This window comes from Salminus brasiliensis, chromosome 14 (assembly GCF_030463535.1).
Source record: "Salminus brasiliensis chromosome 14, fSalBra1.hap2, whole genome shotgun sequence".
Taxonomy (NCBI): Eukaryota; Metazoa; Chordata; class Actinopteri; order Characiformes; family Bryconidae; genus Salminus; species Salminus brasiliensis.
The window spans coordinates 18,250,209-18,276,274 of record NC_132891.1 but is presented as its reverse complement, the minus strand read 5'-3'; the positions used below and the strand labels follow the sequence as shown (position 1 = coordinate 18,276,274).

Here is a 26,066-nt window from a genome sequence, read left to right as displayed (position 1 = left end):
TCACGCATTAGCCAGCTCTGATCTCGCGCTCTCACCACACGCGCCGTCTCAACTTAGCAAATATTAACGATTTTTAATCGAAGGAACAGTTTATTAAATTAGGGATATTTTTATAACGAGGCAACATTTGAAGTCTTTTAACATCTTAGTAATACAAAAAAAAAATCAGCCATTACCCCATCCCCTTCATTTGGGGCTTAATGACAATCATATGCCATTAACGCCCTATACAGCTCACAGCAGTGCTCTCCGACCTTTTAATCACACAACACGAACAACCCCGATTAAACTCAATTATTGTAACCCAGCGCTTACTGAACGGCTCTGCTTGCTATGCGTCCCCGCGGCCTTTGGGTGGCGCGCGGCCGCCTGTAAACAGTGACGCCAGACTTTCGCAGCGGTGGGGAAGCATTACGTCAGAGGCATAATGGCGGAGGAGGCTGGTTGAGAAGGAGAATTACTCCGTGAAGCGGCGCTGAAACCAACTTCATCGCTCGTCGACGAGGTGATCGGTGGCCCCCTCCCCCCACCTCCCCCCTCCCCGAAAAAAAATGGCCTGCAATTTCAGCGAAGACAGAAAACTCGACAAGGACGGCGTGAAGGCGGGCGGCTTGTCCGTGGACGGCGGCGAGAGCCAGAAACAATTGTCAGTCTCCACCGCGACCACATCCAAGCAAAATGGCGATCAGGCTGGTTGTGAAGACGAGCAAATATCTGAGCAAGACGCTGCTGAGCGGCGGAGAAGCTCGCTGTCAGACGCCAAGCACGGCGGCGGCTCTCCGTCGACGTTGCACAAGTCCCCCGAGGAACTGCCACGGAGGAATTTCCAGATTCCTCGGAAGATTAAGGAACGGAAAGGTTGTGTCCCCTTTTACTGGCATTCCTCAGGCTGAAAGGGGCTCTCGGTTTTCTAGCTTGTCCGTCCTGCATGCCTGCTATCCCGCTCTCCACAGTAACCTAGCCCCCGACTGTAGTCCAGCAGTCCGGCTTGCTGAGCTCGCGGTGTGTCTGGACGTGGCCGTGGCTCTGTGGGATGGTCTGCCGTGGGTTCGGGTGCTTGTGCGAAGCAGCATGTTGTGTTATTTAGCCGCCACATGAACGGCAAGCTTGCCAGACGTTAGTTAGCTGGGCAGCTACTGTGCAAATTCAGGGCGAGAAGCACGTGAAATGCAGAGCCTCGTGCGGTGCACTCGTACACCTGTGCAGAAGCGCTGCTTTTCACGAGCGTGTCCGTTTAGTGCAGTGTTTTGATTGTGAGAGTGGAGGCTAGCCTGTTAGCTGCCTGCAACTGTAACAGCTAGCTGCCAGGGTTCGCCACAACACTGCTGACACCACATGACACTGTTTTGCCACTCCTCATCCACCGATACAAAAGTAATGTAGGCAGATTAACTGACCACAACACTGGGCAATGCCTGACGTCCCCTGGCACTGCAACTTTGAAGAGCACTTCTGATTACAGACCCCATTAACCCCCATGTTAAAGTCCAGTGACTCTTCAGTCACCCTGTTTTTCACCCTACATTGCATGATGAGTGCATGATGTTTAATCATAAATATTGTAGCATGTAGTTCAGTAAAGATGGGTAGTTCTCATAGTGGTCTTGTATGATTAAGGCCATTTCCGGGGCTGTCATGAGGACAACATTATCAGGAATGTGTACATTTAGGTGTGCTGTCTGTATTGGTTTCAAGCAGACATGAATGAGTTGGGAGATGCTGGGGATGCAATGGGTTTTCGGTCCATCCGAGAGCTGCAGAAATGCCTCACAAGCTTGTTGACCAGTCTAGACTAGGACCATCACCATAGTAACAGTGGTGGAGTTGGGGGTTTACCTGTCTCTGTTGCCCGATCTGTTGCTGAAGAGCTCATAAAAGTTTTTGCTGTAGTGCCTCATGCTTCACCTTTCAGGAACTGTCTCCTCACTTGCTGCTTTACATGGGACCTCCCACTGGTTGGTTCCCTGCTGTTAAACATCTGTACATCTAGATGAGATCATTTTTTTTAACCTGATTGATTTTGATGCAGCTAGCATTTTTGAGTTGGTTTAAAGAGAGCTTTTCTCTGTGTCTCGGCGTACTGACTATCCTAACGCCACTTCTCTTGCTTTGGCTCTCCAGGTCTCCTTCAGATGCTGCCTCCAGATTCGCGGGAGTTTGAGGAGCTTGTGAAGCTTCTCTCATCCTTCTATCTGGATGCTTCTTCTAGAGGAGCTTTCACCTACACCAGAGCGTGTCTCGTTCACAGCGAGCTTCTGGAGAAAGAGGTATGTTCGGGAGCTTAATTTGCATTAGAAGTGCAAGCTGTGGAGCATGGACATACTTTTATTTATGATATCTAATGTAAGCGCATTGTTGGAACACTTGAGGTTTGTAAACAGCCAGCACAGATCAACACCCCCGGTCCAGCATGCTCCTCCTCCAGTCTCAGTAGTAGCTTACACAACAGCACAGCTTATTAAGCAGCACTTTCTTAAATAGTACTGAATAGAACCGTGTTTACTCATTGTGAACGTGGCATATTTATTGGTCCATTTTCGTTGGTCGTCTGCTGTTACAGTAGTGATTTCTGATCATGATTGGTTCTCACATATAAACCGAAAAGTAGCTTCATGCCTTTACTGGCAGTTTCAGTCGGGCCTGTACCTTTCTGAAATGTTGGGGTTAATGTGCCTGTGTTTGTTGTGGCAGTTTGTTGAGAAGAAAAGGGAACTCAAACAGGCTGGAAGGACAGAAGCTGAACTCACAGATTCCTACGCCTTTCTGCTGCCTGACACAAGCAAGGTAAGGCCTGCAGCTGCATGTGTTTCTTAGCCAGATGGGAGCTTTGGTGAGACTATTTGATTTATACTATCATTACACCTTCTGGGTTTCTCACGAAATTGTGGGAATGTGGTGAGGGGGAAGAATAAGCAGCGTAACGCTCTCTCTCTTGTTGCAGACTCACTGGATCTGTGAAAAGGGCCTGTCAGTGGGACATGCACGGCTTAGCAATTTGGGAAATCCTGCTAAAGGTAACTATACAAGTGTTCTCTTAAAATGAGTGACGGCTCTCTTTATGTTCTGCACACTGAAGTTGTTTGTAAATACAACCATCATAGACTCATGTTACAGCATGTCAATACACACCCACTGCTAATGGAAAATGATCCTCTAGTGCTGATTGACGTTGATTCAGTATCTGAACAGCTAATGGTTTGAGGAGGTGTTTAAGTTGGCATTGATAGCATAAGTAAACGCAGGTATCCTGAGAACTGCTGCTCTGCTAAAAGAGCGTTCTACAAAACTGACGTTGCCTTATTGTTATTTTGGAAGAAAATTGCAGAACAAATAGTGTAAAGAAAATGTGTAAAGAAGTGAAGATATTCACAACACCATCTCCAGGACCTATAAAATAGAATTTTATATCAGTAAATAATATCTCTCTCATATTCTTTGACCAGCGTTCAGCATAGTGTTTTAGAGCACGTCAGCCAGTCGTCATTTTAATTTCACTTTATTAAGTAAACAAGCATGTGCACTGACTTGGATAGATACCGGATTGCATTCAAAATATTGACTTAATTGTGCTCGATATTTAAAGTCCTTGTCTTGTTAACTTATTTTCAGTTTAATTAACCTGAACATAACAAGGTACAAACCTTTTGTTGTTGTATTTTTACTTCTGGTTTGATAAGGTATTTTCCTTTTTTGTAAAGGATGCTGTTTCCATTGGTTTACTGAAAAAGTTCTGTAAATATTTGATATTTATCTAAGTAAACCGAGTACTGGTAACAGGCAAGGTTCACCAGAATGCTGTAGGTATGTCTGTCTTATAAAATGATAAAAATAAAATAAAATAAATAATTCTGAATTATTTGTTTTTTTAGGGATTTACCTTTCAAAATACTCAGATTTGTTGCAGATGAATCCTTTCGAAGCAGGTGCTTCTGGGGATATTATTATATTTAAAATCATGAAGGTAATCTTTATATTATATATCTTTTACGTCACATTAAGAAAGTCTGTGTATTTTTAGATCGGTAAATTGATGAGGGTTTTCTCTGACTCATTTCCATGACCCGTGACCTTTTGTTCCACAGGGTAAACTGAAAAGCATATTTGAAAATATGCCGAAGAGTAATCTGGAACCGGCGCCTAAGTTTGACTGCCATGTGCACAAAAACGCCAGCAAAGTGACCTCACTATTATCATATAGGGCCTTTGAGCTCACTCAGGTATGTGGATCTATGTTTGTTCCTGTTTCTGTATTGTATGCGCTGAAGTCTGCACCTGTGCCTAATTGCATTATTGCTTTACTTTGCAGTGAATGTGGATTCAGCACATGCAACAGTCTACGCCTGTTATTTTTGGGGTGGTCTTGTAACTGATACCTTTTTGTTTTTCTTCTTTCTGATCTGTAGCAATACTTTTATGAGTTTGCGTTTGAGGAGCTGCGGTCCCGGCCCAGACACGTGTGTCCGTATGCTGTGGTGTCTTTCCAGTACAAAGGCAAAGAATCGGCCACTGCCACTCACAGGTACAGGATCTCTGGCATATATTACTTCTCTGGATCGCCAAGAATCAGATTGATTGTGGGTTTAGTTACTGGTGTCAGATTCTCTCTGAGCTTTGCTCCTAAAAGCTGCTGCCTTTTGTAAGGGAGGGCTGAGTTTCTGTTGTTGGATATATGAGGCAAATGTCTTGAAATTAGCCTGATATCATGATATTAGTGCTCTTTCTCCTGCTTTATACTCTATGCTTTAAAAAAATAAAGGCTCTTGAAATAGCTCTTTGAGCAAAGCAATAGAGGAACTGCAAGTTCCATAAAGAGCCATGTTTGTAACAGTGTGAGAAGAACCATCTAAACATGTATTCAGTTAATCCAGAGGAGGCTGAAGGTGAATCAGTGTTGGGTTTATGAATTCTAATGTGCAGGTGTTCCTTTTCTAGAGGCCAGTCACATGGGTTAAGTCTGTAGGTTTATTATTCATTATTCAAGTGTGTATTCTTTATGGTACAATTAGTGATTACCATATCTACCTCTTGTGTTGCGTACATTGTTTCTATACTTCTTCTTATTATTATTATTATTATTATTATTTATTTATTTATTTATTTATAAATTTTAAAATATCAAATCTTTTCTTTTTTGTTTTAGAATAAGCGGTGCTATGTATGAAGGACATAGAGGTAAGTCATCTTCCTGTTATTGGATTATTTGGTAGTAGAACTGGTAAAAGTACTATTCTTGTGCTCAGTCACTTTCTTTTTCTATTTCTGCCCACTCCAGACTATCCCATTATCAGTGTTAGCTGAAGGAGAACTCACTGAATTGCGTTTGTTTTTGGCAGTACGGCGAAGGTACACAGTGTGGAGTGGCCCGCTGGTGAACAGGGGGGAAGAGCTGTATCAAGTGTGCATCCGTTCCCCCAGTCTCCCTTTCCTTCCCCTCAAACTGTAAGTGACCTTAACCCCACTTCTCATGTGCATTAGCTTTGACCTGAGCTTACACTGGGTTTTCTCTTCTGACTGCTGAATTGTTCAGTTTTGTATATAGGCCCTCTTTACATTTCGCATCCTGTTTGCATATCTTTGTTGTAGAATCGAATGTGTCGTGTAACACCCTAGGTGGAGCCTAATGATGTGGGTTTTTCGTTCTCTGTTTCTTGACTTTTAGTCCTGACAAAATTGACATAAGTATGGCGATGCACCTTGATCAAATGAAGAGGAAAATTCCTTCCACACTGCTTTCGTGGGACACCTACAGTGGATCACGAGAGGGTAAAAGTAGTGCTTTTACAATCACCACTACTGGCTACATTTCTGCCACTTGCTTGACATTAAGATATTTTAATTGGAGGGAAGGAAGGGTGGCTTCATATGTTATGCATTTAACAAAACCAGCAGTTCAAGTGGCTACTGGTTTACTGCAAGTCACGTTTGTTTACTTTGTCCCTCAAAATCCTGGTTATTCTCTGTGGCAGCACTGAAGTGTGGGATGTATGGCAGTCTCTTTGAAGTCATGGGGAAGACCAAACAAGGCAACTGCCTGTCTGGGCTTCTGCACAGAATGGAGAGGGAAAAAATGGTGAGTTATTTATTTATTTTATTGTTCTTTGTTAAACTGTTCAACATTTCTAAAATATGATAGGATGCATGTTAATGACTAGTTGATGACATCTTTGTAGAGGTGAGTGTTTTGAGCATTAACTTAATTAAATTCAACTTTGTCATTATACTAATACAAGCTTGTACAGTACAACAGAAAAAGTCTCTGGTGCAGATAGGTAGGACATACTGTAGTACAGAGACAATAAGTAAAAAGACAAATGTGCGAATGTCTGCATGGAGCCTGGGTGATTAAGGTACAGACTACGTTACTACACTAACATCAGTGAAAGTGCAGGAGTGGACCAACCTGGTTTTGTAAACAGACTGTACAGTGCAGGAATAAGTAGCAGCCAGTGTTCAGGTAGAGAGAACAGTACATAACCTATGTCTAGAGAATAGTTCAAGGGATTTAGAAAATTTTCTAGGGGTTGAAATGTTGGTAATAGTTGTTTGTGTTTGTGTGAATTTGTAACGTACCATGCTATAAGATTGTAAGTGCTTGTGAAGTTCACATGTAGTATTTTTTGCTGTAATTGTATCGAGTGGTCTTGCTATGGCTAGTCTGTATCCAAATGCAAATGTAGATCGGAGCTTCCTTGTTCTGCCTTTTAGCCTTTCTTACATTTTCCTGATTTTTATTAGTTAAGATGATCAGAAAACGTCTCTAAAGATGCAAACCTGGGGCTCCTTGGCTGATTCTTATTGTTTGCTTTTGTCCAGGTCCTTGTAAAGCCACTGGTGGACAGAGGCTTTCTGTTTCTCTTATCGTCGTCTCACATGCACAGTTCTAATGGTAGGCTCACGCTGTATTCATATCTACTCACTCTTCTGACTACTTATCATTGATGTTTGATTACATCATACAGCATACAATTACTTTCTGCCTGTCATTTACCGAAACATGTAGAGAGGCGAGGGAGGAGCGACCGAGGATTACAGGCACTTTTTGTTTTTCAAGAGCCAAGAATCACGACACGGTTATGTGAGTATTCTTTTTTTCTTAACTTTTATTATTATTATTTTTTAAATGTAATGAAAAACACAAGTTGACAAGGTTACTCTTGTGTCCCCAAACCACCCCTCTGCCCACCCAAAGTGTCAAAGCACTGTGGCCTACATGAGAACTCTGCAGTTCCTTTAGAGCCCAAAGACCCAATCACTGAGCACCTAGACACCTTTGTACCTGCGCTGCACCATGCCTTCTTCAAGCTGCGCTCCAATGTCCCCAGAGACCTGGCTGTCGGGGTTAAGAAACAGGCCCTGGACTACCTGGGCATCAGGGAGCAAGGCGTCGGCCGGCCTTTTGTCATGCCAGAGTACCGGACTAACCTGGACGAGCGGCCCAACCTGCACCCTGCACCTCGACCCAAGGGTGTGGACTCTGCTCTGAACACTTACTTATGTGGACCAGGTAACTTTCAGCTGCCGGTCATGCGGCTGCAGCAGGGCCTGGTGGACAGTGGAGAGGGTGGGGCTGCGTCTCCACCGGGTGGAGGAGATGAGGAGTACAGCCCTGTGTCGGACTGGGGTGGTTCGGATCGTGCCTCGAGCAGCAGCAGGTCAGGTCCAGCACCTGCACAGTCCAACGGCAGTGCCCAGAGGGCCCGGATGGGCCAGGCTGAATACGACAAGGAAAAGATGGAGAAGCTGCTGAAACTGATCCAGCTGCACAAACGAGCGCGGAGTAAGGAGGACTGCTGTGGGCAGGAGCGTAGTGAAGAGTGGGACACTGCTGGCCTCAAGAGGAGACTGGAGGGCGATGGGCCTAGCAGCGTCAGCAAATACCTGAACACGGGCCTCTTGAGCAATGGAGAGCAAGGGAGAGGTGAGGAAGGCTTTAACTAATGATTGTTTCTGTAATCCATTAAGACATAAAGTAATATAATTTGTGATTATTTGATTCACTGGAATTTTGTCTCCCTTTGCCCTTTCCATATCACCACTGATACGGATTGCGATTTTTAACAAGATGCGAAGAAATTTTATTTGCTAAGTGATTTTGCACATTCCTCAAGAATTATTCACACACAGATGTAGTTCATTCGTTTTGTCAGATTGTCGTTGCAGCTGTAAAAGTGAGCAGGGTTCACAATCGTCTTGGGAAATCGGGAAAACTTGAATAGTTGGAGACTTGTTTTCCGGTCATGACAACAATGAAAAATGAGAAAATTTCTGAAATATGGCTGGGCAGTTCATCAAAAAGTTATGACAACTGATATTCAGAACTACTTCACTGTCATGTGGACAGATAAAAGCATACAAGAGAATACCTAGAAATAGATATAAAAATATATATAGTAATGGGTGTTAAATAGTGCATTCAGTAGCTATGTGTATAAACCCACTTATCAAAAGTTTTTTTTTAATATGCCCATGTAATGTATGTGTGCATTTATGGATGAAATAGTTGTGTGAAAGGTTTTCCTACAAAGCGTTTCCCTTTTTTCTTGACTGTGATTGTACCTATTTTTAGATAAGAAATATACTTATTAATGATGTATTCTTAATTTTGTGCACCACCTAGTTGAAGATTTATCCTTTATTTAACCTCACATTATTAGAAGGTGAAAAACGGCTTTAGCTGGAGCTGAAAAATCTGTTTGTTCCTAGTGCTCCAGATTGGGGCTAGCCCGTAGATGCCAAGAAGCATAAATAAATAAATAAATAAAATAAATTAGGGAAGTGCAGGGGAGGTGGGGCTCTGGGTTAAAAGTGGTGACTTGTACAGTGGGCTCTCTGTTTGGTTGTGCAGCTTGTAGACCACTATTTGCTGCGGATTCTCTGCCCATGTGCTGTACGGAGCATGGTATGTTTGTTCACGCTGCATCTTCTCTCATTCATCTTTCTTCATTCTCCTGTCTGTGCCTGCAGTTCCTCAGGGCGACAAGTCTATCTCTCTGTCATCAATGATGGACGACATGGGGCTGTGTGACACGGATCTGCGGGAGCAAGTGACCCACAGTGCCTCCCTTCAGGACACACAGGCCCTCCTCAAGCTTTTCCTCAGCGCCTTAAACAGGGTTGCCCAGGGCTCCACTGCTGCTGCTGCTGCTGCTGCTGCCGCTGCTGCTGCCGCTGCTTCCACCACCACCACCACCACCACTACCACCACCTCCACAGCACCTGCTGCCTCTGTGCTGTCCTCGCAGCACAAGGACTGTTTAAGGCCAGAGCGGGCCATCGTGCCCTCAGAGCTCACCACCCACTGTGACCGTGACCTACGCACCAGGCCCGCTGAGGAGGAACAGGCCACACAGGACTACCTGGAGGTTTGGGTCTTCACTCTCCATTCATGCAGTGTCCTTATGTTTTCATACATTTTGGAGCACAATTCCTGTGTAGTTTCAGAAATCGGACTTGGCGGAATGCAAAACCTTGCATCTCCCTGTTTGACATTTATTTGAATCTTGTAGTGGTTCTTTATAAAAAATTCAGGATGAATGGATCAATATGAAAGGTTACTTGTACTGCTTTCCATTGAAAGTGAAGTATTTCTTGTCCGGTATTTGATGTTTTTATTTTTCTTTCTTGGCAAGAAGATGCTTAACTCCAATAGAAGTATTTATGAAGGAATTCCCTACAATACATGAGACCTTTGCACAGTATTTTATGTGGTTACTGTATCTCCAGAAAAAAACATGTTGTTTCCTAAATCTCAATATTACAGAAGCACAATTTAAAAATATTTTAAGTAATAATACTAAAAATATTGTAAGTAATTTTGGTGCATTTCCATTTTGGTGCATTTCCATTGGTCCATTCATCATGAAATGCTGAATATAAAGAATAACTGTCAGGTGAAAAATGTAAAAATAGATTATTAGATAAGTAGAGTATAAGTATAATAGATAGTTTGTTTGTTTATTTCTTTCTTTCTTTATTTATTTATTTATCTCCCTTACCTCCGCTCTTGCTTTCTTAGTAAAGGTATTTTATCAATAATTTATAAATATTTCTTACCAGAGGAGGATGGGTCCCCCTTGTCTTGGTTCCTCCCAAGGTTTCTTCCTCCAGCTATGGGGGATTTTTTTTTTTCCTTGCCACTGTCTCCTTTGGCTTGCTCACTGAGGGTCTTAGGTTTTCACGTCTTCCTATGATGTTGATTTCTTGTCTTTTTTTACTGATTACTGTTTCTGTAAAGCTGCTTTGTAACCTCACCAGTTGTAAAAAGCGCTATACAACCTGACTTGATTTGTTTTTGCTGTTTAGCATAAGTTTAAAAATGATTATTTGGGTTGTTGTGTAGGCATGCAGTATTAGCAGTATGGACCTGTGCAGTCCGTCCTCCAGCATCGAGCAGCAGCTGTCCCGCACAGCTGAAACCCTCAGCCATAACCGCTTACCGTGGAAATCGGTCTCCACAGGTATTCCTTATTTGTCCCCTGTTGCTTATTACGTAATCTCGACTGTAATTCTTACTGTTGCCGCAGCATGTGGTTTTTGAAATGGGTTCAATCGGTTCAGCGTGATTTAAAGGCCTTTTAACAGTATTCTGGTGTACTGAAGTTTTCTGTCTGCGCACAAGTATATTTATATACACACATGGACAAAATTGTTGGTACCCTTCCATTAAAGAAAGAAAACCCCACAATGGTCACTGAAATAACTAACTGTAACTGTATAATAACTGTAATAATAACTAAGAATGTCAGAAAATCAGTTGATTAAAATCAGACAAGAGCACCAGCAATATGTATAATAAATAAATATATGCACACATACTGTCTGTCTGACCAACTTGCCTACTTTACATGCGTAAGGTTTGGCTAAGGGAGTTCTCTTTTTCTGTCTACAGTTCCTGACCCTGTGGCTGATGTGGCTGTGTTGGGGACAGACAAACCGGGGCAGGCAGCTGGGAAAACGCTAGACTCCATCCTTGACCAGGAATTCCAAAACCTCTGCACAGGAATTCAGAAAGTGATGGACAACCAACAAATATTGTATGTTTCCCAGCCCCAGCAACCCTGGCACAAGAGCAGAGTCGATGGGTTGAACTCCACCTTTTCTCAGTATGTGTCAAACTACATCTCGCCACCGACTGTGCAGACCTACGTCAGCACGCTGTGTGAAAAAATGAACCTTATAATTTGCTCACCTGGTGCTCCTCCAAACTCTGTGGCCAATCCTATTGCTCCTACTGTTACTGCTCCTACTGTTACTGCTCCTACTGTTACTGCTCCTACTGTTACTGCTCAGCTTTCCCCTGTTCCTCTACCTTCTCCTCTACCCTCGGCTCCTGCTCCTGCTTCAACTCCTCCTCCTCCAGCAGCAGCTCCTCCTGCTATGGTTACTGCACGTCCTGCTGCTGCTCCTCCTGCTCCCCTCCACTCCAAACAACCAGGCCCTAAGCTTAAATCACAGGAATCGTTACACAAACCAGCACCACCTGAACACAAGCCTCAGACCTCTGCCTCAACTCCTGCCCCTGTCCCTACCTCCAAGAAACAGCCCTCTCCTACCAGCAAGACTCGCCTGGGCACCATCAAAGAATTGCACCTGCCCACACCTGGGAAGAAGACTGAGCCTAAAGTTCCCAACATTGCAGAGAGTCCTAAATCCTTGCCTTCAGTAGCCAGCACTGCTCTCCCTCTGGTATCAGAGCTGCCCCCTGAGCCAGCTCAGGCAGGTGGAAGTAGCGTGATTGGCCAGCTCAAGCCAGATGTGTTATGCACTCTGGTGGAGATCATGCAGATGAACGCAGTGAAGTTTTACATCCAGAGAGGGGAGCAGGATGAAAACAAGCTCTGCACTGAGATTAAGGTAGGATTTTTAGGCCTGTGGATTCTAGCAGCCTTATAATGATGCTATCTGTAGTTTACTGTTTCCTCAGCCAGATTCTCTCGATTGCTCACAGGGATATTTGGAAAGCCTCGGCAACATTGAGTGCAACCCTCAGACGTACCTGAAAAACAACTGTCAGCAAAAGTTTATGGTCATCATTCAGAATGAAGACATAGCTTCTCATGTTCACAAGGTACTGCCCTGTGTATCTGCTGGTGTTTGGCTAGAATCAGTTTGACCATTTGAGATACTTACGTATGACGTTTCAGCGGGTCTTTCTGTTTACACTTTGGACAGAGCTAGTGAACTCACCGAATATCTGTTAAGAACATTGAAGAAATGTTAGCTGAGACGAAGTGTGGTCTTCTCTGCATGAACTAAAACAGCACTAAAAATTTGTCCCTCTAGATTCCAGCACTGGTGTCCCTGAAGAAGTTGTCTACGGTGTACTTCGCTGGAGTGGACAGTTTAGATGATGTGAAAAACCGCACTTATAATGAGCTTTTTGTTTCCGGGGGCCTCATCGTGTCGGATGAGCTCATCCTTAGCTCTGACTACATCACTCTAGGTGAGTACTAGTCATTGGATATAGAAAGCTGTTAAATCTCTCTAGGCTTGATTGGGTTTTCAAAGTGTTCAGGGGTGGTAAATTCATTAAGAGATGTGAAATGTAGGATTCCTGCCTTATCCACACAAATTTAGCCCACTCACTTTTCTAAAAGTCAAGGTAGACAAAGTACAAGAAGACATTCTTAATTTAGATTATTCCTTAGACCTCCAATTTCTCATAATTTGTTTGTTCTCTCTGTGGCATATTCAGTCAGTTAGAAAATACTGCCCTTCATGATGGAACATGGAAAGTATTTGAAAGGCATTTATACCAGAACATGCTTTTAAACTAATTAGGTAAATTGTAGATCACCTCAGGAGTCATCTAAAGTGATGAGGGCCTCGATTCTTTTATCAACACTGCATCATTTCATATGATTACTTTGTGTTAGCTGTGTTTTTAAGCTTTAAACAGGCCTAACCTGCAGGACAGTTTCTCAGTGCAGCAGATCTTGACTGTTTACTGTGGCCTCTGTTAGTAAGGACAGAGCTTATTGTTCATGCTTATGTAGTGGATTTTAATTGTTTTTCAGTTGAGGTGTTGTTAGCATGTACTCTTCAGTGTAAAAAACAAAAAACAAAAATAAAAATCTACCAGTATCCAGACATGCATTTTATAGCTCATTAAGTGGATTCAGATTATTAGCATTTTCGCCTTAATTAATGGCAGTGTGTAATTTCTTTTTCTTTTTCTTTATTTATTTTTTAATCTGGGTTGCAGATAAGATGCAGATGTTCCTTCAGTTCCTGGAGAATCAGAACATGTCATGGAAGTGGAAAGTACACTGCAAGACTCAGAAGAAGCTGAAAGAGCTCAGCAGGTGAGGCTGACTTTCACTCAGTTTTCAGAAATGTGTTCTATGTTCAAGTATCCTAAGAGCAACCGTATATCAGCTACCTCTTATCTTGTCCTTTCACAGGTTAAACACTGAAGCTCTGGATTTGTTGAACCTGCTGACAATCTATCAAAAGAAGCACTTAGTGGAGTTTTTGCCTTACCATGAGTGTGACGCTCCCTCAAGGCAGGCTCCAGATCTTGACTGTCTGGTGAAGTTACAGGCACAGCACACACAGCTACGACACATCATTTTCCTTACAGGTACGGTCCTCTTTAATTGACTGTCTTCCACTATTCCTTTGCTGTAAGTACTGTAAGAAGTAGTGGAGTGTGAGCCTTTATAAATCTGATCTAACTGTTAACAATGACCTGAGTTTCACTGGAACTGAACTTCATGTTGAGTTCATTATTGAGTATCTTTTGCTGTGTTTATTTCACAGATAAGCGGCTTGATGTTCCCAAGTTCTCAAGTAATGGGGTCATGATTGCTAGTATTACTGACGTCATGACTAACTTTGAGAGCCTGATAAGCAATGCTAAATCTGAGGTGCCTGCTCTGCCTGTTCTCCCCGTTCTCCCGGCTCCAGGTACCACTGTGTTGACTAGAGTGTGGATAATGATGCCTTGACTAAACGAAAACATTTTGGTATACACACATGTCCTGCTCTCTTTTCTTGCTTTCCCTACAGCAGAGGCTGACGCATGCGTGGATGAGGAGGACATGTCTTTGGACTCAGATGAGGATACATCTTCGGCAGCTGTTGTCTCTAAAAAGGTGGAGGAAGAGAGGACCCCACTCCCTCCTCTGCCCCAGAGTGAGGTGTTTCGGCCCCCTCTCCCTGACCTTTCTGTCCAGGACCCTCTGTCGTCTTACCCCGTTGACTACAACGCTCTGAAGACGGCCATCTCCGAATACAAGGCATCCAGACAGAGCAGCACATCCTCAACTGACCTAGAGGACAGCTTGGCCAGTTTCGGGGTTAATCCCCACCAGAGTTACCTGTACCCCAGCTCAGCACAATGGAGTCCGTACTCTGGCTCCCCCGGGTACCATGTGGGCTCAGCCTATTCTTCACCTGCCTGCTCAGCCTCGCAAGGGCAAGAGTTCAGCCAGTCTGGCACCATGAGCTTAAACCATGGCAGTACTGCTCCACTTTCTCAAGCCTCTGCTTTGCCCCAGGTCAACCCCAGCACTCTCACTCCTAACCCTTCCACAGTACACCCTACGAACTCTGCTCCCCTGCCCCCTGCCAACACCTCTCCCCTGCCTGTGCCCCAGGCCTCCACCAGCAGTGTAGCAGAGGCACTGCCAATTCCAGAGGCAACCTCCTGTCCTCAGGCCCAGGCTGATAATGCAGTGGTAGCGCCAAACAGCAGTATCAGTCAGGATGTACACAGTACAGCCATCAAGTCTACAGCCCTCACATCCTCCTCAAGCTTGTCCTCCTCATCTCTGCCCAGTTACCCAGAACCTTCTGTGTTTCCTGCCCTCACACCCATCCCCCCACTACCACCACCACCCATAATTAACTGGGCAGCTGCACCAGGTCTGCAGCAGAGCTATCCACCAGGAGTAAACAGGGGGCCTTTCGGTCCACTCCCTTCATCGCAGAACGAAGCTGCAAGGACACTAACTCCGGCTGCCTTGAATCCGTTGTGGGTAGGAGCTGGTGACTGTGGGATTCCTAACAGTAAGATTGAGGGAAGCACCCTGGGGTCAGCGCCTTCTACAATTCCATTGCAGGAAGCTGTGCTGGAAAAGGGCAGCACACCCGGCAGCCTCACGCCTAGCAGCCAGGGCAGCAGGACTCCACTGAACTCTTGCCCAGAGAGCCAGGGGGTTGGTCCTCCTCATCCCCAGGCTGGAGGGCCTGCATCCAGCAGGGGTTGTGCTGCTGCCATCCCAAGAGGACTTCTTCCCATCCCAGGAGCCATAATGGGTCCCATGTGCCGAGGGGGACTGCAAGGGATGGGCTCACATGGCGGCGGCACATTTGGCATGCGAGGGCCCATGCCAGGGCCCATGGACATGATGCGCGGAGGCTACAGAGGGAGAGGACCCCCTCCCATGCCCATGCGGTCCAGACCCCCTCCCAGGCCCATGAGGGGCGGCTGTAACTGGGGCTACCCTCCTGTTAGGGGAGGGGGTGGCGTCCCAGATTACTACCCGGACCACACGTACCCCTAAAATGCCATGGGGAGCAGTAAATACTCAGAGACTACTGGCATAGAGAATGTATATATTTAAAATGAAGAGCACATTGAACCAAGATGTGGGTTAAAAAAAGAAAAGAAAAGAAAAAAAAGGAATTCTGGTTTTGTATCAGTTAGATCAACAATTCCTATGGCGGCCGGTGTTTTGCTGTTGCTCCAAACTGCTCTTCCTTAATAAGATGTTTGAAACCTTGTTCAGACCACTATATTTATATTGCCAAGAAATGTTATTGCCTTTCAATGTTACAGTTTTTGTTTTGTTCTCCCCCTCCCAAAATTTTCAAAACGGTTTGTGAACAAGGGGCAAAGTACAGACTACAGACAATATTTTTTTAAAAAAAGAAAGTGAGTCACTCTTCATTTTAGCTGGTTTTTGTTTTCTTTGTTTTCTTTTTTTTTTTTTTTACATTCTTGGTTGTACAAACGTTCTATTAAACAAGGTTGTATCAAACACAGAAATGCGTTGAGTGCAGTGCCTAAGGTTGACACTGTATGTGGTGTTTTTGTTGTTGTTTTTTTGTGCATATTTATCATATGTGTTTTATTTTATTTTATTATTATTAAGGATTCTAGATTTCTACTACAGAGGTGCAGAATATCAGGGGTCATTGTTGGTCAAACTGAGACTCGATGTCTGGCCAACAGAGGGCACCGTTCTCTTTTAGTTTGGAGAGAACGAAGTACAAGGCACAAAAAAAGGGTGTAAAAACTCTTGATAGACCTCTACATTTAAAACATGCTTAGGGGTGTGTCAAATCTTTTTATTTATTTATTTATTTTTTTACTGAGACATAGTTCACTTCTTTCATTTTATTTGTTTTTCCAGTTCAATTCTTTAGATTTGATAGCACTCTTGATGTAAACAGAAAAAAGGTTCATTATCAGCCTCCACAGAGAATGCAGGTTTTGCTCTTCGATTCAAGCTAGCTTATTAAATCAGATGTCTAAGATGCTCTTAGGCAGTGGTTTTATTGGCTGCTTCTTTATTTATTTAATTAAGTTGTATATAATAATTAATACTTGGACAGTAGTTCCGTTCAGATGTTGTTTGGTGCAGCATGATTCCTCTACCTTAAAATTGTTACCCAACTTTTTTTTAGGGCTGCAACAACACTGGAAGTGTCTGGACACGAACGTGCATTTCATAAGGGAGAAGAGTGCATATTGATACTTTAAAGGGTTCTAAGGGTTCTATGGAATTGGAACAAGAAGCTAAAAAGCATGAAGAAATTAATTAATTAATTAATTAATTAATGCATCTGAATTGGGTCTAAGGGTCCCACTCTGATAACAGTTGTGTACCTCTTTTCTAAAAGAGTATCAAATCTAATTGACTTAAGGTAACTGTATTAACCCCACCTCCATCCTTCCATGCTGCAGCTTTTATAACTGCTAAATGCATGCATTTATCCAGTCAGTCAATCCAATGGCAGCTTCTGGTAGTGTTCACATCAACCATCAGGCAGGAGGAAATGTGCTCTCAGTAATCTAAGCATGAGGCATGACTTTTGGTGCTAGATGGCCTGCTTATTCCTTATATTATTAGAACTGCTGATCTGCTGGGAGGTGGGTGCACAGCAGCCTCTACAGCAGGCGGTACTTTATAGGCGGGCTCTGGTCCGGACCCGCACCTACATTAATGAATTTTATGGCGGACGAGTGTTAACAGTTCGCGGAGAGAAAGCGTGACCTCAGTGAAACGCGTGCTGGGCTAAAGCTGGTTCGTAGTGCGGGCGCAGCAGGGCGCAGCAGGGCGCGCGCGCCGTAGTGCAGGTGTTACACCGAAATCTGTGACCGCCGAATCCTGAGAGCTGTTCCGCCATATCTGTTCACATGCACGTGCGTCTTACGCAGACTGCGTGAATTACTCGGATGCGCGTTATCTGTTCGCTGTGCTTCCTTTAGCAAACAAAGAGGAACATTTAAGTCTTTTTGGAGTTTCGCTGACAGTTTTCCACATTTGAAAACTTCGGGAATCTTAGCCACGATCCATAACACAGATGTAGCTTTCTCGTTGCTTTGCTTGTTGAAGAGCGACAGGAAGAAGCTACAGCGCGTCCGAGTGACTAGCTAGCTACCATAGACTGCTTAGGGCAGGGTTCTTCAAATCCAGTCCTGGAGGGCCAGTGTCCAGCACGGTTTGCTGATTTCACAGCTAAAGTAAATCCACTACACTCGGTAATTAACAGACAGGTGTGTTTAGGTGGGGAAAGACTGCAAAGCCACTTCCAGCTCCACCAACATCATTAAGTTTGCTGACGACACAGTTGTGGTGGGCCTGACCTCAGGAAATAACGAGAAGGCCTACCTGGAAGAGATTAGAACCCTGGAGAACTGGTGCCAGGATAATAATCTCCAGCTAAATGCCAGCAAAACGAAGGAGCTGATTGTGGACTTTAGCAGGAAACAGCAGAGGAGCTATCAACCTGTCCACATCAGTGGAACGGCAGTGGATAGGGTAGGAAGCTTCAAATACCTTGGAGTGACCATCTCTCAGGACTTCAGGACTCTACGATCCTTCTACTCCTGCACCATCGAGAGCATCCTCACGGGGAACATCACAGTCTGGTTTGGGAACAGCACCAAGCAGGACAGGCAAGCGCTACGACGAGTGAGACGTTCAGAAGAGCGAATCACTAGGATGGAGTTTCCTGACCTGCAGTCCATCTACAAGAAGTGGTGTTGGACCAAGGCCAAGAAGATTGTGAAGGACCCCAGTCATCCCAACAATGGACTGTTCTCTCTGTTGCCCTCGGGGAAACGCTTAAGAACCCTGAAGGCTAACACAGAGAGAATGAGGAGGAGCTTCTTTCCACAAGCCATCCGTGCCCTGAATGGGGACAGGGACTAGGACACTAAATTAAAATATCTACATATATCTGTATATTTTTTTTGCTTCTTATATTTTTATATTTTTATATTTTCATATTTTTATGTTTTATTTTTTTAACTTAAATTTAACTTAAATGTAACTTTTATTAATTTTTTTGCACTTTTGCACTTTATTTCATTAAGTTAAGGTTTAGTTTAAGTTTAAATTTAGATCTTTATTGAATAGCTATGATGTGGGCAGACTGTCAGAAAAGCATTTCACTGCAAGTTATACTGTGTATTACTATGTATGTGACAAATAAAATTTGATTTGATTTGATTTGATTTGAAATTGGCAAACAGTGCTGGACACTGGCCCTCCAGGACTGGATTTGAAGAACCCTGGCTTAGGGCATGGGAGCAGATATCGCACGACAGCGCCCTCTAGAGCCACAGAATTCGGCGTGCAAATTTCGGTGTAACGCCTGACCGTCAACATTTCTTGATGTTCATACTTAATACAACCCGGAAAAGTCGTTGTGTAGAGGGGTGGCCTGAGAAATGTGCGTGAGATTCTCATGTGCATGAGATTCATGTGTAAAGAAACCAGGGCCATCATGAAGAGCGCTAACGTGAGGCTCCATGAGACCAGACATGAGACCAGACATGTAGAACACAGAGGTGAGAACCACTCCAATCAACCAGCTTAAGTCACTGTATCAGCACCGCAACACACTCACCAATTAACACTTTACACAAGGGCGTGTAAAGACTTGGTAACAAACAGGTGTCATTTCTCCCACTGAATTGTAGTGTTTTGGACGTATGCCATATGCCCAGCTGTTTATGGACATGCCTTCTAATGAATGCATTCAGCTACTTTAAGTTGAACCTATTGCTGAGTCTCTGGAGCAGATAAACATAAACCTATTGACACCATGCCTAATGCCAGGCATGGGCTAGAGGGGTGTAAAGCCCCCCAGCATTGAGTTCTCTGGAATGGTGGTGCTCAATCCAATCCTTTTGGGATGAGTTTGGGGAGTTGTGGATGAGGTGGGGTGGTGATCATCCAACATTCTTACCTCACTAATCCTCTTGTTGCTGAGTTCTATCAAATTCTCACAGCAGGGCCCTAAAATATGGTAGAAACTCTTCCCTGGACAGTAGAGACAGTTACTTCAAGAAAAGCAGGATGCACTTGTTTGAATACCCCTGATTTTGGAAGGAACAATGAATAAATAGATGTCCCAATATTTTTGTCCATATAGTGTAATTCCGAATGTTTTGAGAAAAGGACGTTAGTCATCAATCTTGTTTTGTACTTTGTAGGATGCTTGGAAAACTAAGTGGACATTTGGTGAGTGGACCTGTAGGACACACATTTGAGGACCCCTGCTGTAGGGTTTGCTGAGAAGGGTTCTGTGGACAGAAATGCCATACTGTTGAGAGAGGTCAGTGGAGAATGGCCTGAGTGGTTCAAGCTGACAGAAAGGCTACAGTAAGTCAGGTAAGAGCGTCTCAGAATGCACAACATGTTGAACTTGAAGCGGATCCCATCAACAGCAAAAGACCACATCTGTCACATCTGTCTACTTCTGTCAACTAAGCACAGAAAGCTGAGGCTGCAGTGGCTCACCAAAACTGTCCAGACCTAAAAACGTTGCCTGGTCTGAAGAACCTCCATTTCTGGTGAGGCACACAGATGGCTGGGTCAGAATTTGGCGCCACCTGCATGAGTCCATGGACCCAACTTGCATTGTGCCAACAGCCCGACTGGTGGAGGTGGTTGTAACATGGGGTCTGCTTTCTTGGCACATTTATGATCAATTAATACCAATCAGTCATCGCTTGAATGCCACAAACTTTTTGAGTATTATTGCTGTCCATGTGCCTCCAGTTTACCTTCAATCTATCTTCTAACAACTATTTCCGGCTTTATGATGCACCCTGTCACAAAGCAAAAATCCTCTCAAGGTGGTTTCATGAACATGTCAAAGAGCTCAGTGTTCTTCAGCTGCCTTCCCAGTCACTTTTGGGATGTAGAAGAATGGGAGATTTGTTTGAAAGGTCTGCTGGAGCTGTGTGACTTAATCATGTCAACATGGACCAGGACACTCAAAAATGGTTACCAACAATTGGGGTCGGTTTAGAGAGCAAAAGGAGGCCTAATAATTTGCTTGCTGAGTTATACATACCAGTGGCTTAATTTAAAATGAGAGGAGTGGAAAAAAAACATGTCCAGCTCACTTTCCATCTGTCCTTTCATTTTACGACATTTGAGGGGAAAGAAAGCTTAGGGGATTAAGCAAAGGCTGCAAATTGTCAAAGCACCTGGCTTTATCCCCAGAGTAATCTGCTAAAACCTGACCCTGGCTCATGTCTCCGCTCATGTGATGTGGTCATCTCTACAAACAACTGCCCATGCTCTTACACACAGGGACACTTTGCATGCAGGGCAGCTTTAATGAGTGTTATATAACTCAGATCAGTTGCTGTTGTGGGTAATAATACATTGGGATTGTAGCAACTGGTATATATATATATATATATATATATGTGTGTGTGTGTGTGTGATTGCATTGCTTTCTGAAGAAAGGGGCAGTGCAATCAAATGCATGCAGAAATGTGTTCAGAAATAAGACTGACCCTGCCTGTAGATCCTGAGCTACACGCAGACCACGTGTCCATGTGTTCTGAATGGGGAGTTGCTACCAAACTAAATCTGATTACATCTGGCTGTGGGCAGTATGGATTTTCTCTACACGTTTGCATCGATGCACTCCTGTTCCCTGTTTGCTGTCCCTAGTGGTGTAGGAGGGACCATTCTTCAGCTGGAATGTTTAATCCTTTGCCATAGCATATTCATATAATGAAATGGCAGTGTATTGCACAACACCAGTCCTGAATGGTATCGCACATAAGCAGCCGTCGCAGGAGCTTCACCTCCTTTAAAATGTTGTTTATTGAAAAGAAAAAAAAAGGCCTAGAACCCTCTGCACCCGATCAGGGCACACCAAACCACTTGAACATAAGGGATTAAGTGTCATGTTGAACAGTCGAACAGATTGACGAGCTTGAGTCCCCACTCTGTAACCCACTCGCATATGCTTTACAGCAACATCTCATATGTTCACACGCATGGATATCGAGGCTATTGACCTAATCCACTCTGAGGACATTAGACCATGACATTATTCCTCCTCTCATCTCTTACTCCCACCTCCGTCATCAAGGCACCTCAGTTTAGAGCCAAGGGCTCATGTTGGCAAGAGCCTTGACGCATTCATGTCGTCTTGGTTTCCAAACCTTCAAAGCGTGTGATGAAAAGGATTATCCTCAGTGATTATTTTGTTTGCCACATATAACCAAGCAATCCCTCCCACACTGCCGTGTGCCTGTCAACGACAATGTAAGCAAAACCTTAAACCATAAATGTCCCCCAGCTTGAAAAGCTCATAAGAGATGCATGTTGATTGTGAATTTTAAAGCAAGACTTTATTGGAAAATCCACACCTGGGGAAATTTGCAGAGCTGCTTGTGGGAAGATGAGGAATACAATGCCTACTAATTTTAATGCTTCTTCTGTGTTTCTAGTCCTTTGCCATTTATGTCTGTTTATTTAGATTTAGGCCATACCATGATACTGGGATCTATTTAAAGGACTCTACTCAAATGTGAATCTAATTGGGTCGCTCCAGGACAGTTCTGACACATTTGTTTCTGTGAATTCCACAAACACTTTGCCAACAAGGTCCACAATTCAGGCAAACAAGATGTGAAACATATATGAAATCTGTAGTTACAGCTATGTGCTACATGATTTCATCGCATTCTTTAATTCTGCTCATCTGGGGCGTGTCCCATTGCAGTGTGGGCTGCCCTGTGGCAAGGGCCGCTGTCAAGTGTCCGTTCTTGTCTTGCATGAGTGGCTCGAGGAAGACCACGTGCCTATCAGGGTTGGATTTGCTCTTCAGCTTCAGCTCTTCACTCTGTGGAGCTCCAAAGATGGATGCCAGAGTACAGCGGTCATCTCCAAGGCCAGATATGGTCGGTGAGGGCGGCGGGGGTTTACAGCACCCACAGCGACATGGAGTTAGATAGAGATACATGAGTATAACCATCAGCGTGATCGCACAGCCCAGAAGGGTGGTGTAACCTGTGCTGAAAGGTTCATCTGTTAAGCGTTGGGGAACCACAGTCAGGTTCACCTCACGGGATTCATTAATCATCCTGACCGTGTCCACAGCTATGCACTGGTAGGTCCCTGAGTCTCCTGACTGGACGGCTAAGATCTCCAGGCTGCCGTCTTGGTTCAGCCGCAGAGTACCATTCTGGATCAACAGCGTTAGGTTTTCCTGGTGAGGAATGACCCATGAGTAGGAGAGAACCACGCTACTCAGAGTACCAGTGCAGTCCAATCTGACCTGTTCCCCTTCATGGACCATCATATTAGCCTTGGGGGAGATTAGAGAAATCATCTTCTCAATGGTGCAGTTGTCAAAGAATCGAGAGCTGCGGAGGAAACGGACGGCAGTGAGAGGTTCTCCGTACATCCGGCACGTGTAGTCGTCCTTAAAGTCTCGGATGGCCTTGTAACCTTCCTTGTCCCAGTGCCAGAACATGCGATACGTAGAGCAGTCACACACCAGGCTGTTGTTATGGATGAACAAGCCACGTTGCAAAGCCACAGGCAACAGCACAATATCGTCCAGTGGTAGGCGGGACATGCGGTTGGAAGAGAGGTCCAGGGTTTCCAGCTTGGGATGGCTGTGCTTGCGGACGGAGAAGAAGGGGAAGTCTGTGATCTGGTTGAGGCTCAGGTAGACCTTCCGGAGGTTGTTCAATCCCATCAGGGCATTGCTCTCCACACGGGTGATGCGGTTGTTGTAGAGCAGCAGCTCCTCCAGCCCCAGGAGGTCTTGGAAGTGATGCCTCGCAACTACCTGTAGGCGGTTCGACGAGAGGTCCAGATGGCGCAGGTTGCTGGCATTGTGGAAGGCTGCAGGGCTGAGCAAAGAGATTTGGTTATGGGACATACGCAGAATGCCCAGCCTGGACAGTCCATGGAAACTGCCGGCTGCCAGCCATGTGAGCCGATTATGGCTTAGGTCCAGGAGGGAACAAGTGGGCGGCAGCACAGGGGGAAATCTGTCCATACCCAGAGAACCACAGTCCACTATGTCCGAGGGGCACAGGCACCCTGGAGGACAGTTTGCCCCCAAGAAGCTGAGCCAGTAGGAGAACAGAACTAAGAAAGCAGTAGAGGCCATTCTGCTAGTGTGGAACCACACTAAGCAAGAACCAACACAGCTGGAGCTGCTGGAATCCAGAAGAACTGCTTATACTTGCAATGTTTTTTTTTTTAATCCATCTCTGTCCTATTTTTTTATGCCGCAGATGGTTATGCCATTTCTGTTGCGCAGTTATGGAACATTTAAAGTCATGCAGAAACCATTAAAAGTAGCATGAATTTACGCTATTCATGCACTAAACATCAGAAACAGTACAGATGTTATAACCAGTGCATCCACGGTAAACCTCAGTCAGGTAAGTTTTGATTGACAGTAATGTGACAGGGTGTGCTCATCAGTATAGTCTCATACTCACAAAGGGTTTTCTTAGACCGAGTTGCTGCATGGTTATCTTTCCAAGGAACATTTACAGAAAGCTGCTCTGATTTGAACAAAGTCAAACCTCCCTTGTCTCCTCCAGTTGTAGTCCACAAGGTGAGCAACAGGAATGCCGTTCCTTAATGTCCATTGTCCACCTCAGCTTGAGATTTCCTCATGAATGGGATGTAGCAGAATGTCTGACTGTGGATTGTAGACTTCTCTGAACAGTAGCACCGTAATCTCTGCCTTCGCGTTGTTTTTTTTTTTTTACCTATTTAGAGAGCAGCTCTCTCTCTCTCTCTCTCTCTCAGTCCAAGTGATAATTCCTGATTTGCTCACTCTCTCTCTCCTCCCTCTCACACTCCCCCTCTCTCTCGCTCTCGTCTCTCACAGTCTCCATATCTCTTTTGCACTGTTTGGCTTTAATCCCCTCTAGCGTACACATTTGTACACACTCTCTCAATGACTCTGTCGTCCTCTTAAAGAGAGGAGAGACTTTTTTTATTTGAGGTAACCTAGTTTACTCCATTTCTTTTCCCCAAACTGTCCTGATAGTATTCGGTGTGGGATGAAAGGGGATTTGTCTGTGTAATGCATATTGAAATTTCAGCCTTGACTCCCACTCCTTTTCCCTCCTGCTCATCTCCAAGTTGTTGGCAGCTGTTGTCGGAGTCCTGGTCATGGTGGCCCCGAGGCTCCTCTCTGCTGTCACAGTGCATCGGTCTTGCTTTGATTGCACCTCACCATGGGCATACTGGCATGGTGTGATGCTGTCACCCACAGACGATTACCTTCCACAGAGCTCCAGCGCCAAGCTCCTAAGGAACATTTCTGACCTATTCACAAATGTTAATGTGTATCGAATTTGGTTCTTGTTGGCTGCCGACTTATGTGAAACCCTGTGAAGGTTTGGCTGGGATGGGGAACATGCATTTGAACCAATGTTTGAATTCTTATCAATTCCTATTCCTCACTGAGGAAAAACCACTGAGGTGATGTGAAACTGTGAAAAAAAAGAAATGAAAGTGTTGGATTTATCACTATGTAGTACCATGCTGTAATGCAGAGTGACGATGCATGGCATGACCCCAGCTGTACAGCTGCATGGCACCATCACCATAGAATGCTCTACCTTCGCTCTCTGCAACTTGCAGCTGAAAACATTGAGATAAACTGCACAAAAGCTCTCAAGAAGGTACAGCAGCCCTTTCCAGGGCCCAGGTTAAGATCACACTCTCCCTACCACACTAATACCTCTTATCTACATCAGTTAAAAATGAAAATATTATATATTCTGTAAATCTCTGAACAAAATATCTATAAAACATACTAATATTAGCTGCTCAGATAAGCCATGTTAGGATTGGTGGGCTCGTCAACATCAGTAGATGAGTCTGGGATTTTGTGTACTTGGACATCCTCTGAACATTGGTTGCCCCTGGGCAGTCACCCATGTGTTAAATCTGGCGATGGTCCATCCCAACAGAATAGAAGTGAATTTCTATATGAAACCATGAGTCTGGCACTTCTAATACTAAAAACCCTTAACTGTGGCGTTATAGATCAATGCAGTAGAATGCAAAATAGAGACTTATACAAAGGTTTCCTTTGAGGATGGGAGGCCACTGTACACTAATTTTGCAAATGGAACAGCAGTGCGGTGCGTAATGAATTCTGGGATATTTAGCTGTCCATACAAGTCACGTTGTGATGCATCCTCGATAACACGGACGGAACAAGCACACACCCGGGCGTTCGGACGGTACTCTGCTAGAAGGAACAGTACTTGAATGGAACAGTACTTGGGCTGCATCTAATGACGTTTCACAAGCCCACAGGAACACAAGTACAGACAAGAACACAGACTGAGGATCGGCCTGTGCCTCTGTCTTGCTCTTGTGTTTTCTCTTCCTGGTCTCTGTATCTGTGTTTTGTTTTGGTTTTCCCATGCGCCCTGTTTCATGTTCTTGTCCCGGCCCTAGCCCCGCCTAGTCATTAGTGTTTTCTTTGTAGTGTCTCTTTTGTAGCCCTGCCTGCTCGTTATCCTTCCCAGGTGTTCTTGTTTGTGTCTTGTGCTCTTATAGCGCTGTAGGTGCGCTTTTCCTTGT

General features: G+C 44.5%; 2 protein-coding genes across 3 annotated transcripts; one reads left to right on the top strand and one right to left on the bottom strand.

Annotated features, from left to right (window-relative positions):
* Nucleotides 1–407: 407 nt before the first annotated feature.
* On the top strand, nt 408–15,994 carry tasorb (transcription activation suppressor b). Of its 2 annotated transcripts, none has more exons than XM_072696319.1 (23): nt 408–858; nt 2,122–2,267; nt 2,692–2,784; nt 2,942–3,014; nt 3,870–3,961; nt 4,083–4,217; nt 4,404–4,519; nt 5,141–5,172; nt 5,334–5,439; nt 5,660–5,763; nt 5,967–6,070; nt 6,814–6,886; nt 7,001–7,075; nt 7,190–7,918; nt 8,965–9,362; nt 10,340–10,457; nt 10,889–11,853; nt 11,948–12,067; nt 12,283–12,442; nt 13,205–13,304; nt 13,404–13,582; nt 13,762–13,908; nt 14,014–15,994. In XM_072696319.1, the coding sequence occupies exons 1-23, from the start codon at nt 552–554 to the stop codon at nt 15,507–15,509; spliced, it is 5,868 nt and encodes a 1,955-aa protein (XP_072552420.1). In that variant the 5' UTR covers nt 408–551; the 3' UTR covers nt 15,510–15,994. The 2 variants fall into 2 exon arrangements, with proteins under 2 accessions (XP_072552420.1, XP_072552419.1); XM_072696318.1 differs by having other exon boundaries at nt 14,011–15,994.
* Nucleotides 15,995–21,866: 5,872 nt separating this feature from the next.
* Nucleotides 21,867–23,631, bottom strand: LOC140577352 (amphoterin-induced protein 3). Its single transcript, XM_072697285.1, has one exon. It carries the CDS (start codon nt 23,614–23,616, stop codon nt 22,159–22,161), a length of 1,458 nt encoding a protein of 485 aa, XP_072553386.1. The 5' UTR covers nt 23,617–23,631; the 3' UTR covers nt 21,867–22,158.
* Nucleotides 23,632–26,066: the final 2,435 nt, after the last annotated feature.

Bases quoted from the DNA above. Each gene is read 5' to 3' on its own strand.
- tasorb (XM_072696318.1), top strand. From the start codon at position 552: ATGGCCTGCAATTTCAGCGAAGACAGAAAACTCGACAAGGACGGCGTG. The intron at 4,218-4,403 runs GTATGTGGATCT...TCTGATCTGTAG, and splicing joins GGGCCTTTGAGCTCACTCAG to CAATACTTTTATGAGTTTGC. The intron at 13,909-14,010 runs GTACCACTGTGT...CTTTCCCTACAG, and splicing joins CCCCGTTCTCCCGGCTCCAG to CAGAGGCTGACGCATGCGTG.
- LOC140577352 (XM_072697285.1), bottom strand. From the start codon at position 23,616: ATGGCCTCTACTGCTTTCTTAGTTCTGTTCTCCTACTGGCTCAGCTTC.